General features: G+C 36.3%; 1 protein-coding gene across 1 annotated transcript in view; it reads left to right on the forward strand.

The window, feature by feature from the left end:
- The window catches only part of CNGB3 (cyclic nucleotide gated channel subunit beta 3), a 60,898-nt gene that overhangs the window by 15,020 nt on the left and 33,446 nt on the right, over nucleotides 1–12,432 (forward strand). Inside the window, exon 4 of the mRNA XM_054646419.2 lies at nucleotides 11,774–11,928. Coding sequence (XP_054502394.2) covers nucleotides 11,774–11,928 — 155 coding nt within the window. The remainder of the gene's footprint in view (nucleotides 1–11,773; nucleotides 11,929–12,432) is intronic.

The raw sequence follows: 12,432 nt of genomic DNA on the forward strand, positions 1-12,432 counted from the left end.
TGTTACTGTTTAATCCATGTTTGGATACTTCTCAAATACAGATTAGTAACGAGTGCTACCCCTTGGGCAACACCAAGCTGTGTGGTGCAGCCTACAAACTGGAGGGAATGGATGCCATCCAGAGGGACCTTGACAGGCTTGAGAGGCTGGCCTACACAAACCACACGGAGATCAAAAAGACCAAGTGCAATGTTCTGCACATGGGTCACACTAATTACCCCCACCCGTACAGCCTGCATGATGAACAGATTGAGAGCAGACCTGCATTGAAGGACTTGGAGATATATTGGTGAATGAAAAATCAGCTGTGGGATGGCAGTGTGTACTCAGAGAGCGAACTGTATCCCAGGCTGCATCAAAAAAAGTGTGGCCAGCATGTCAAGGAAGGTGATTCATCCTTGTCTACTCCAGCCTGCTGAGATTCCACCAGAAGTGCTGCACCCAGCTCTGGAGTCCTCAGAACAGGAGAGACATTGACCTGGTCTCGAGAGAGACACAAAAATAATCAGAGAGGTGGAGCACCTCTCCTATGAGGAAAGGTTATGAGAATTGTGATTTTTTCTTGCAATTCTACAGGGGGTGATGATTTTAAAGAAGGCAGATTTAGACTAGATATAAGGATGAAATTTTTTATGATGAGAGTGGTAAAACACTGGTTTGTCAGAGAAGTTGTGGATGTCCCATTGTTGGAAGTTGTTCCAGGTCAGGTTGGACATGGCTCTGAGCAACTTGATCTATTGGACAATGTCCCTGTCCAAAGCAGATGGGATGGATTAAATGATCTTTAAAGGTCTATTGAATATCCAGCAATACTATGATATTGTTATGGAAATCAAGATTGGCAAAATCACCAGTAGAATTTTCTTAACTGAAATTTTAGACTTTGCCCAGATGTATTTTAGGTTTCTGTAAGGAGTTCACTGGGAGGAGAGGAGATAAGAGCCAAGATAACCCCAGCACAAACATGTTCTTACCACCAAGGTTCAGCCTCACAGTGTCTGAACACAGCAAGCACAGCAGGATCCTAACAACAGGCTCCATCAACAAGGCCAAGTGGTGGACCAGGTTTAGAGTCCATCCAGGGAGTCCAGTCAGGAGAAAAAAAGGTCAGAGACAGGGCTGGAGACAAGGCTACATGACAGGTCCAAAGTCTGTCTGGGAGACAGGACCAGAGACAGAGCTGGAGGTAGACACACCTAAACATTGCCCAGGCAGTGACCAAAGCCTGACCTGAAGTGGACAACAATGATCCATGGGCACAGACTGTGGGTGGAAGTCCCACCGGGAGTCCCAGGACAATTAATTTGTGTAGATTATTTTTTTATGCTAATTATCTTTCAAGAGTCAAAGTTTAATCAAAAGTCACCTGATTTGCAAGAAATAATCAGTATGGCCATATGCCTGAGTAATATAGATAATGAAATAAGGTTCATGGATTTTTTTTTTTCACAAATCATATGCATCCAGAGCTCATCAACTTTCATGGAAAATTTAATAGAAAAGTTTTCACCTTATCTGCTGTTACTGTGGCATTTAATTCTTTAAAATACATCTGTGCAAGCTCAGATATATAGAATAAGGAAGTGGGGAAGGAAGGCAATTTTACTGTTTGGAGCAGCACATTTTTTAATTTCCTCTAAAAGAGCAAATTTTTTTTGCTTGCTTGCTAAGTGAATGAAAACTTTGTCAAATCCTGCATTTGCTCCTAAAAATTCCCATAGAAATTTTTTGTCCACAAAAAAAAAAAAAAAAAAAAAAAAGAAAAAAAAAAAAGAAAAAAAAAAGAAAGGAAAAAAAACCCAACAATCTTCCTTTCCCCCTCAGTACATCCTCATTTATAAAATACTCCAATACATGGTGATGGACATTAATAAAGAGTAGACAGACACAGCATTGGTCTCAGCCACCTGAACACTATGTCTGAAAGAAGAAATCCACAAGAATGGATGATGTACCAAGCACTGAATTACAGCCTAGTGACTGAAACATTTAATATCTGTTTCCTAATGGTTTGGATAGAATTGCACACAAATTGGCTCTGTCTGCCAATTTATTTTTTCCTCCCCTCTATCTTTATTGATAATGTAACAGAGCAAGAGATAATTTTCATTAATAGCTAATTGCTGAGCAATAATAACCTCTGGAAGGGTGGGCTAGGACTACCCTGTCTCTTCACAGCAAGAAATAAGGGAGCAGAAGAACACTCAGCACCTCATTTGCACTCTAATAGAAGACAGGGGAGCCTTATTAACAAGAAACTAGCACAAAGCTTCAAGGTATGAGGCAAAGTTGCGTCAAGTCCTGGAAAAGAGAGTGTGGAAGAAGGTAAACAAAGCACCTGAGAGTAGAGATCAGAGGAAATGGAAGGACAAAAAGAGCTTCTGTGACCTCTTCTCTCCTCTGTGTCTTTTTAAAGCCTTTAAGCCCTGTTGAATTTGTAAGAGTATTTCATCTTCCCAGATTACCAAAGAGATTACAATGTACTATTTATACTAAGGCAGTACACTGAAACCCCAGTCAATGATCATGAGCCCTGCCATGCAAAATCCTGCATAAAATAATAATAATCCATATTTGGAGGCTAAATAGTCAAGACCACAGAAAGGAAAAAATTGCAGTAGGTTACTGGGACTTTCTATGCTTTTAGATTTTATCTCAAAATCTTACCCATTCTCAGTTATGTCTAGAGAGGAACAAAACATTATATCTGATATGCCACCTTCAGAATATAGCTATTACAAACAAAATATAAAAATAAAATAGAAAATGCATTAAATACATTTTAATAAAATATTAAACTTGTTTTTAAAATATCATTCCCACCCAGAAAGCATACTCATCTGGTTTTGCTTTTTCAAATGCAGAAACACAGCTTTCAACGTTTTCAAAAAAAAGGAATTCCTGTACTGCAAGCTTGCATATGACCATGGGTGGTTCAGGCAAACTGAACTTTATGCTTGTGGTTTGCCATTTTCATAGCCACGTCTTATTACTTAATAGTCCTTTATAAAGATTTTTTTTTCCCCTCTTTAATTTGCCTAATAGCAAGAAAAGAAAACAAAACAAAGATTAAGAGGCAATTTGCTACATGGTGCATAGCCAGGTTAATAAAGAGAACTCCTGCTGGTAGCATGTTCTTAGTGAGTAATGCACTTCATTTACCTCAATAGCCTTGAAAAAGAAAATTACTGTGCTTATTAGTGCTTGCTATCCACTAGTTACAACACATCAATTCACCCAGTAGATGCACCTTAGAGAAACTATGTCCTACCACAAGTATAAAATCTCAGCACATTAGTGAAACAGACCCAGTATCAACCCTCTGCAGAGTCTCCAGAAATCCTTGATTACTGTAGGAACGCCAGGGATGTACCAAAACGACACTCATGGCAATAATCTCCAGTCACATTTAGATGAAGTAAAACAAGGCCAATGCTGGGCCTTACAGAAAATCCCAGCTTAAACACAGTTCCAAGTACATTTTATGGAGAGGCTAATACATTTCCTTATTTGTTTTCAGCTAATCATTGCAGTACCTGAAATGGTAAACAGATAGAATGCATCTAATATATTTATTAAGCCTGACTGAAAATACATTAATGTGTTAAAAAATAAAATACTTTTCTTAGCACTTATGTTCCCTCTGCTTAGGCTTTTTTTTTTCAGAGCCTTTTACTTCTTGGACTTAAGTTTCTGAAATTACTACATTGAGAACCTGCAAATTAAATAGAAAGGTGATGGTGTGCTGTCTGTACCAAAATGGATTAGACTTGCTGTAATCTTTGGTGAGATGTATTTTCCCAGAGCCTTTAAATTCTATCCAATCTGCAGGATGCAGTTACCCTTGCTATTTAATTTCACTCACTCTGCATGGCAATCAAGTAGGTAGCCTGAAATTAAAAAGTAGTGAATTTAGCTGTTCTTCATTGAAGAATAAATGAAGTGAGGAAAGGATAAGAATGTCATTATGCAGACTGAAATGCAGGATTTTTTTACCCTTGCACTGTTTCATATCATATGCTCATAATATTCATACATCTTTATTGCTAACTGTGTCAATGGAATAAATTGGGGTTTTTTGAATATGTAACAAAGTAAGGGTATTATTTGTCATAATTTGCTGCTGATTGATTTCTTTGGTTACAGGCAATTTCTGTGCATTTTGTGTAAATCCTCCATTCACTTAGTATTTTTTAAAGCAAGAAACATTTTTGTAAAAAGATAAATTATAATTTATTCGAAATTTTATCTCTGCTATTATATGTTGAGTCATTTTCAGGGAAAAAAGCAAAGCAATGAGCATTGTGATACATACACTACTATGTGTAATATAAAACATTTTTATTTAAATTGCATTTGTAACAAACATTTGCAAATATATCAAGGCTTTTATTGATAAATCTAAGAGTGATATAAATCTAAAACATAATGCTTTTCATTTAGTAAAAGAAAACTGATTATTACTTCATGGCAAGTATAAGTCTTCATGCCTATGTTTAATCTTGTTCAACATATTTTATTAAAACACCCCGTCTCCAGTTATTTACTCTTTTTCCAAATCTTAGTAATTTAGGATGAAAACATCCCTAGTTGTACAGCCCAAGAGAGGAACAGAGGAAACAGTGACAGGTGGAGATATGAGGGTCAGATGAGAAGTCAGACACATCTGGCAGCCCAGGTTTATTCAGTACCCTGGGTAAATGATGCCCAGGAGGAGAAGGGGGATGAGCAGTGTCTGCAGGGAGCACACCTGCTTTGCTGCTGCATTTGGGAAGGAATGTGCCAGGGTCTTGCAGAAGGGGAAAGGATGGTCTTTAATAGCAGTGATTTGAAGTCATCTCAGAGGAATAAGTTCTTTCTCTCTGAGTTTCTGTGTGATCCTGGGAAAGGTACATGTAGTCAGCTCCTACACAGGTTTCTGTACAACAGTTTACCCTAGATTTGCAACAAAGATGGTCACACCAAGGTGATTTTATATAATTAGCATGGGCAACAATGGAAGTTTGAGAACACACCCTTAATTATATATTTAAATAACATTCTTAGTCATCATACAATTATTACCCTTATATCAAATCCTTTTTGTTTGGAAAAAAAAATAAATTAAAAAAGGAAAATATTAAAATGTGCATATGGAAAAAAAGTGAGATAAAAGAGAAGGGCCCTTAAATTTTACCCCATGTTCAAAATGCATAAGACAAATTGTACCAAAAGAGATTTACATTGAGGAAAAAGAAATTATAAAATGAAGCTAGTGAAGCACAGAAATAAATTCTTTAGGAAAATTATGGAATAGACATGACTAGCCAAGACATATTTAAGAAAAGGTTAGATAAGAATATTTCAGGTGTACCTCGTCCTGCTTTGAGCTGTGATGACAGGACATCTCAAACATCTCTAGAGCCTTATGGTTGTATGATTATTTTAGGGACCCATGAAGACAGATGACAAATGAAAGCATGTATTGGAAATTAAGTTTTTCAAATTTGAGACTTTTTTCCTACCTTTGAAAACATTCAGTGGGAAATTTTATGGCATTTTTGTTTTAGTTTTTAATTCCCTGCATATTAAGAAAAACTTAAAGATAGAAAATAGGATGTGTTTGTGTTGTGCTCATGAACTCTGTACAAACAGGTACTTTGATTAAATTATTTTACAAAGTCATAAATTAAAGGCTTATGTAAATAAGATATGTGTTTGTATTTAAATGCTAAAATGTTAAACATTCCTGATAAATGGCAGATGCCCCAGTCAGATTTAATTACTTACAGATAAGAAAGCCCCAATGACACAACAACACAATATAAGGAAATAAATGAGAATTACTTCTTTAGATTATTATACCTTTGCTCTAAAGCAATTAGTATTAGAAATTATTCTGTCCTTATTTCTCACATCATAATAAATAGTGCAATTAAAAAACAGTATATCACCTGTTACCTTAAGGAAAGGTGATTTTTTTCATAGCTAATTGAGTCTTTCAACATCCCTACTACTTTCTTTTTACTTCTTTTGTAGTTCCTACTGCAGAATTTTTAATTAAAATAAAATCTTATTCACATTTCAATCTGGTACCTCAGTGAGAGTTCCATGTGTTCAGCATTGAGACAGACTTCTCCTTAGAGAGTACTGTAAAGAAGATTAGAGGATTCACAGATTGTTGAGACTAAATAACTAGGAGGATTGTCAGAGAAGCTGCTGTGAAACAAAATTCAGCTAAAAACCAGGAATCTCTGCAGCCTAGATTATGATATTTCAGTCTGCATTGCATCAAGAAGTTTATTCTGAGTTCAATACCAGTGGATAAATCTGAAAGATAGTGCCTTCCTTGAACACTGTTGCTTTCATGTATGTTTTGCTTTATGAACACAACACAAGGTCTGGGAAATGGATGATCTATGCATTTTTTTTCAAGGACATTTGCTTAGGGCCCAAACAAGCATGATCTCTGTACAAAGATTCTGAACTAAGGGAAAATCATGCATTCCAATGGAAAGATTTTCTTATATGTTTTCTGCATGAAGCTCATAAATGCCTATGGCCCATTCTTGCTTATATATACATTAAACCAAAACCAACACAAATATTATGGTATCACTATGTTTAAATAAATGAAACACATAATAAAATACATAGTAAGACAAAGGAACAGAACATCAGTTTAAAATAAAATTTTGTTGTGAAGAACAACTCAATCCTAAAATGAAGTTAAATAAAAAATGTGATTTATTCTGTTTTATTGCAAAGAAAAGTCAATATAATGCCAGTATTTTAAAAACGCAGCAAATAGAAAAGGACATAATCTTCTGTATCAGTAAAGATGGGTCTTTATGGGACACTTTCCCTTGCTAGGAGTTGTTCAGATTTGATATTAGGAAAGAAAAGTCATCAGTGAAAGAGTGGAAAAGCTTTGGAATAAAATGCCCAGGCAAGTGTCTGGATGTGGCACTTGGTTTAGGGATAACTGTGATGGTGCTGGGTTGACCATTGGACTACATGATCTTGAAGTTCTCTTCCAACTTTGATGATTCTGTGATTAAAGGAAAACATGATGGTTCAGAGGAAGACACTTGTTTCAAGACAGTTAAGGAAAATTACAATTTAATTAAGAGCTTTTTGAAAGTCCATGGAATCTAATGTGTGAACAGCTTGTTCCAAGACTTTAAGATAATCTATGTATCTTAGAAACTTACTTTCTTAGCACTTGAGCTGTTAAGATATTTAGAAGAAGAAGTAGATGGTAAATATACAGGTTAAGTCACATATCCACTTCCCAAACCTTTATATATTTCAGGATTTTTTGCTGAAAAGGATTTCATGTTAGACTGCATACATTCTTTTGCTTTCTTGGGAATCACAGCCTACAACAGTCTTCATGATCTTAGCTAATATAATCTTGAAGTCTATCACACTTCTTTCAACTGCTCCTCAGTCATAATGAAAGCTGCCTAAAATTCTGGTAATTAAAGACTTGGAAACTTTCTTCATACGTTTAACTCATGATAATTCACTGTTACTCTATTCACATTTATTCTTCTCACAATAATTTTTCTCAGCTCAAATACCTATTTTCCCATGATTCAGCACCAATTTTGATCTTGTAGACAGTGATCTTATTATGTCTCAATATGGTTTTTTGTCCTTTTCAAAGTCATGTTCCCAGTAACCTTGGCCAATCTAAGAGACTTTCTCGTGTCCTAGATGATGGGAATGCACCTTTTGAGTATAGTTGGTCAGAATAATTTTCACATTGGGCTATATTCCAATGTTAATATTTACTTACTTGGCAGTATGTAATATGCATTCTACAGTTATATGTGCATCAGTGTTTTTCATAGCCAGATTATGTATGGCTCGTAGGCAACTTCCCTTTGACTAAACACTTGGACATTTATCCTTTTGTCACCTGCAACTGATGACCTCAGCATTTACAAATGAAATTCTTACAATTTGATTCTAAGTACATGTCTGTAGTATGGGGCATTAGATTTGTCCTCATTTCTATTACTTGGACTAAATAACTCAAATTTTCCTGCATAGGAATCCTTCCTACTTTTTAATCTTCCAAATCCAATGTCCCATCATTAGTACACTACTAGATTTTGTAGCAAAATCATGAAGGGGACTATTAAAGCTCACTCCTAAAATCCTGTCAGCATCCTGTGCAGATAAAGGAGAAAAATAGTCTCTCTGCACAGGCAATTCAGAGCAGAAACCTATCTCAGTCATTCTGAACCTCTCCTCAGGGAAGCCTTCTTTGGACTACAAAGACAGTATAATAAAAATAGGGGAATTTAGCTTTTTGGAATACCTCTACTGCTGTACCAAGCAAGTGACTAATATGTTGGATTTTTTCTATTACTAGTTTTCCTAGTAATTTAGGATGACCGATCTTAGGCTTGGAACTCAGGGCTTCTACAGCATTACTCACACTGGGATTGTCAGCAAAAATTGGGGACGTATTTTTGAATCAATAAATTTCATGATACTTGCAAATACATTTTTCTGTCTCTCTAAAATCTTTCTCATCTGTGCCATCATGTTTTGTGTATTATCATATCCTTCTGAAAACTGATTATCTGAATCAGAGTTTCTCCCTAATTTATTCAGAAAAGACTTTTTTTTTTCAAGACACAGATTGTAAATGCAATCACAAATCACAACATCAGAACTCAATAAAAGCATTGAAAGCTCTATTGCAGGACCAAGAACTCTATTTCCCTGTAATTAGAAAGTTTCTTAGGTGCTGCAAAAAAAAATAGGTTTATAACTGAAATCCTCAAAAAGTATTATGGATATTTTCCAGGCAGCATACATTTATGAAATACATTTTCTCAGGGGTCACCAGGTAGATTAAATGTGAAATTGAACTCAGGTATTTGGTGTTCATAGCCAGAAACAGAGAGGAATTAAAACCCCAGATTGCAACTTAGAAAAGGGCAAGCCTTCTGAACTATTGCATTTCTTATCACTGTTTATTTGAACTTTTAATACAGAAAACTTTCCAGCCACAGTCCTTAACAGCAGTTGCATACATTAGTATACTCAATACAGTATTTCCGTAGCCTATTTCAAGGTGATATTCTTTAACTATACTATAGGTGTCTAAATCTTCTCTTGTGGCTTGGGGAGAATAAAGGCACTGCAATTTTATCACTGAACAAACAAGTTTAAATCTACAAGTAACAAAAATAAAATCTAGAAGTGAAAAATATCAAAAAACTACATTATTATTATACTTCTCATGTTACATATATTGCTATCATTAAACAAAATATGTTTGAGATAGTAACAAGACTGTGTGCATAGTACATGAGTTGCCATCCTGATTTTCATTTCCTAGGCCACATGAAGTTACTTGTACAGTTCCACTCTGTAAAGGACTACAGGGAGAGTTAGTAATACAGACCTAGGCCTATTGTAACATACTGCACAAAGGTCAAAGATAAGATGAGACCAAAGGAGTCAAGTTTAATTAAAAGTAATTTAGTGAAGTTTAAATGGGCTTCATTTGCCCAGGCAATTTAAAGTGCACCCCCACACAAAGTACATATACAATAAACATCCTCAAATTAGCAGTGTTCAACATGCAGTCTCTTCCATCTGTATTAACCAAAGAAAATTTAAAGTAAGCATCTCGTTACAAGAAAATAATGGAGTAGGAGGTAATGCAAGCCAAATGAGAAGTAGGGCAAGGAAAATCAACTTTCTCATCAACTGCAGGGCAAATAACTTTAGACTAAGTCACATAGATTCTAATCAGTACCAAATGGAAACATGGCTCCTCTGTGCTACATTGTACCAAATTCATGATAGAGGAGATTTTAACTTTTGTTGGAAAATCTGTGAAATAAGAGGAGAATCTCAAGCAATTTGTAGCTCATTCCTAGAAAGAAGTTAGTAGGGGCCTTGGTCATGACACTTGTGGTAAGGGTACCTAACTAAAAGATAGGTAATAACCTGAGCAAACACAGCAACAGCAAAGACTAAGAACTATTTTAAATTCTTTGCATAGAAGCAAAAAATGAATTGTGAGATGTTAGCTCAAAACCAGAAATGTCATTACATTACAGATGGCCTAAGCAAAGGGACAATGTGACACAAAAGGAACTGTGATGAGATTACAAAATGTATCAGAACTGTTTTGATTAATCTCCTGTCTGAGGAGTTTTAATAGACAATATACAAGGCTTAAGATAGAGGAATGACAAGCATATAATTCCAAACTTTTGCTTCTGTTTCTAAATGGAGCATATCTCAACTTTATCCAATGGTTTTATTGCTGAGGGATTTTTATATGCTTAAATTATACTTCCTTGGGCACTGTGATTTGTGTTGTGTCTCCAGAAAACTGCTTCTCAAAAAGCTTGACGCATCCCACTCTGACACTCTCCTTTTTTAGCTACAGCTCCTTCTGTTAGAAATTTCAAAGTAGGTTTAGGTTTTGAGGAGACACCGTGTTTATTCAAAGAGCACTTTTGCAGCAGTGTTCATTTCTTCCCTACCCAAGGTACTGTCATACCACTTTTCCCCTACTCACATTTGGGAAGATTTTCTCAAGAATCTGGGCATTTCAAGCATATTTCACTTTTGATCTGCTGCTACTCTTGCTGTAGCCATATCCCTGTGGTACTTGAGAGAGTTGAAAAACTGTTAAGGAAGAAAGAACCATTTCCTGCTGTAGCTCCTATATTGGGCATAGCTTTCAGAATTTCCATACAGGGTGGCAACTGTGACCTGTGGCAACTGGGAGAAGACCTCAAGCTGCCTTGTGTCAGTCACAGCCATTTCCAACCATCTCTGACATCCATGCATCACATCAGCTGTGAAGGATTGAGTCAAGGATACAGAAAAAGAATCCCATGTCCTGGTCTCTACATGGAGGAAGTCCAAATGTGTGGCCCAGCTGCCAGCTGAGTTGCACTCAAAAACAACCCCAGTCTGCAAAATCAGACAGTAGCAAATAATCAAGGATGAAATGTCAAGAATAAGCACTGAAGAGTTGATCAAGAATCACTTTCACCTGGATGTTATATTCGACTGCCCAGCATGCATAAAACCTAATGAAAACATTAGTTTCGGTGCAGAGTATGAGTCTGCAAGTGTTTGAAAATCAATAGTTCTCAGGTTTGAACAAATGCTGTGAGCGCTGCAGTATCAGCTTAGTGTTACTGTGACCCTGAGCAAACTCTTAACAGAAAAAGAAGAAACCTCAGCAAGAAGACCAGTATTTTGTTTCTACTGAAAACAGATGCAATTGTTTTTTACCTCATGTAAGCTATAACAAACCATAAAAATCATAGATGAAACAAATCTTCCCAACATTAGAAAGTGTAAAGTAAGCATAAGTCCCTCCTCCTCCACCTGCATTTCCTGTCCTCACTAGGATATTGCCATATCACAATGAGCACATTTTTATACACAGATGTGAAGAGGATGCCGTGTAACTTAGTGAATACATCAGGAAAACTCTAGGCCTTACACAGCCACAGTAGAACTTGGTGAAAAGCATCAGTGGGAAGCCATTAGTGCAGCAGGCTAAACAGGGTACCCTGACCTCTGCTTGAAATACAGACTGCTGCTGACATGAGCAGGAGGAACGAGCAGGTAACTTAGGTTTCCACTTAGCATGAATGAAGTGATATGAATGAACACTGTGCTCACTAAAGATCCAATCTCAATGCCTGAATTCAGTTCAGAAATAGAATTACCACTGTTTCCTCCCATTGATTTCCAGTACATTAAGCCTTTTTCCCCCTTTTGTTTTAACCAGTGCACAGAAGCCAGCACGTCCGGGCCCCCAAACAAATGAGTACGCTGATGCCCAGCTTCAAGAGATTGTCAAGAAATTGCGTGAAAGGGCAAACGTCTATAAGGAAAAGCTGAATGACCCAGTGATATCTTCACCTGAAGCAAGTCCTCCAACTTGTAAGTGCTCTAGAAATAGCTGTGCATTTGCTCAGTTTAAAACTGAAAATAATTTTGTAGTAACAGAAAATACGGTGATAACTTTTTTATAAGTATAGTGTGTTTATCCACTGGAAAGGATCACTTTGTGCCCTATGAAGTCAATTTATCCCTATTTCTCTACAGTAAGCCGTAATCCTAATGTACAATTTCCCTTTGAATGACATCATTGAAGAATTTGGGGAAAAAGCTTATAGAGGCAGTATCTAGAATCATTCATGTCAATAAGTTTTCTGTATTTTGAAATAGCTCCCAGAGATGTTTATTCATGAAGATGAATCTGAAACATATGAAGAAACATATATCTTATGAGTGGATGTTAGTCACTTTGATATGAGATCTTCTGTGTAAATAAAGTAAATAAAATTTTAGTCTTGACAGAAATCTGGACACACTGAAGACTTTAAGTCCATGCTTTAAATACAGCAAACTCATCTGATATTATTCAATCATTGACTTTTGACA

Source organism: Agelaius phoeniceus, chromosome 1 (genome assembly GCF_051311805.1).
Source record: "Agelaius phoeniceus isolate bAgePho1 chromosome 1, bAgePho1.hap1, whole genome shotgun sequence".
Taxonomy (NCBI): domain Eukaryota; kingdom Metazoa; phylum Chordata; class Aves; order Passeriformes; family Icteridae; genus Agelaius; species Agelaius phoeniceus.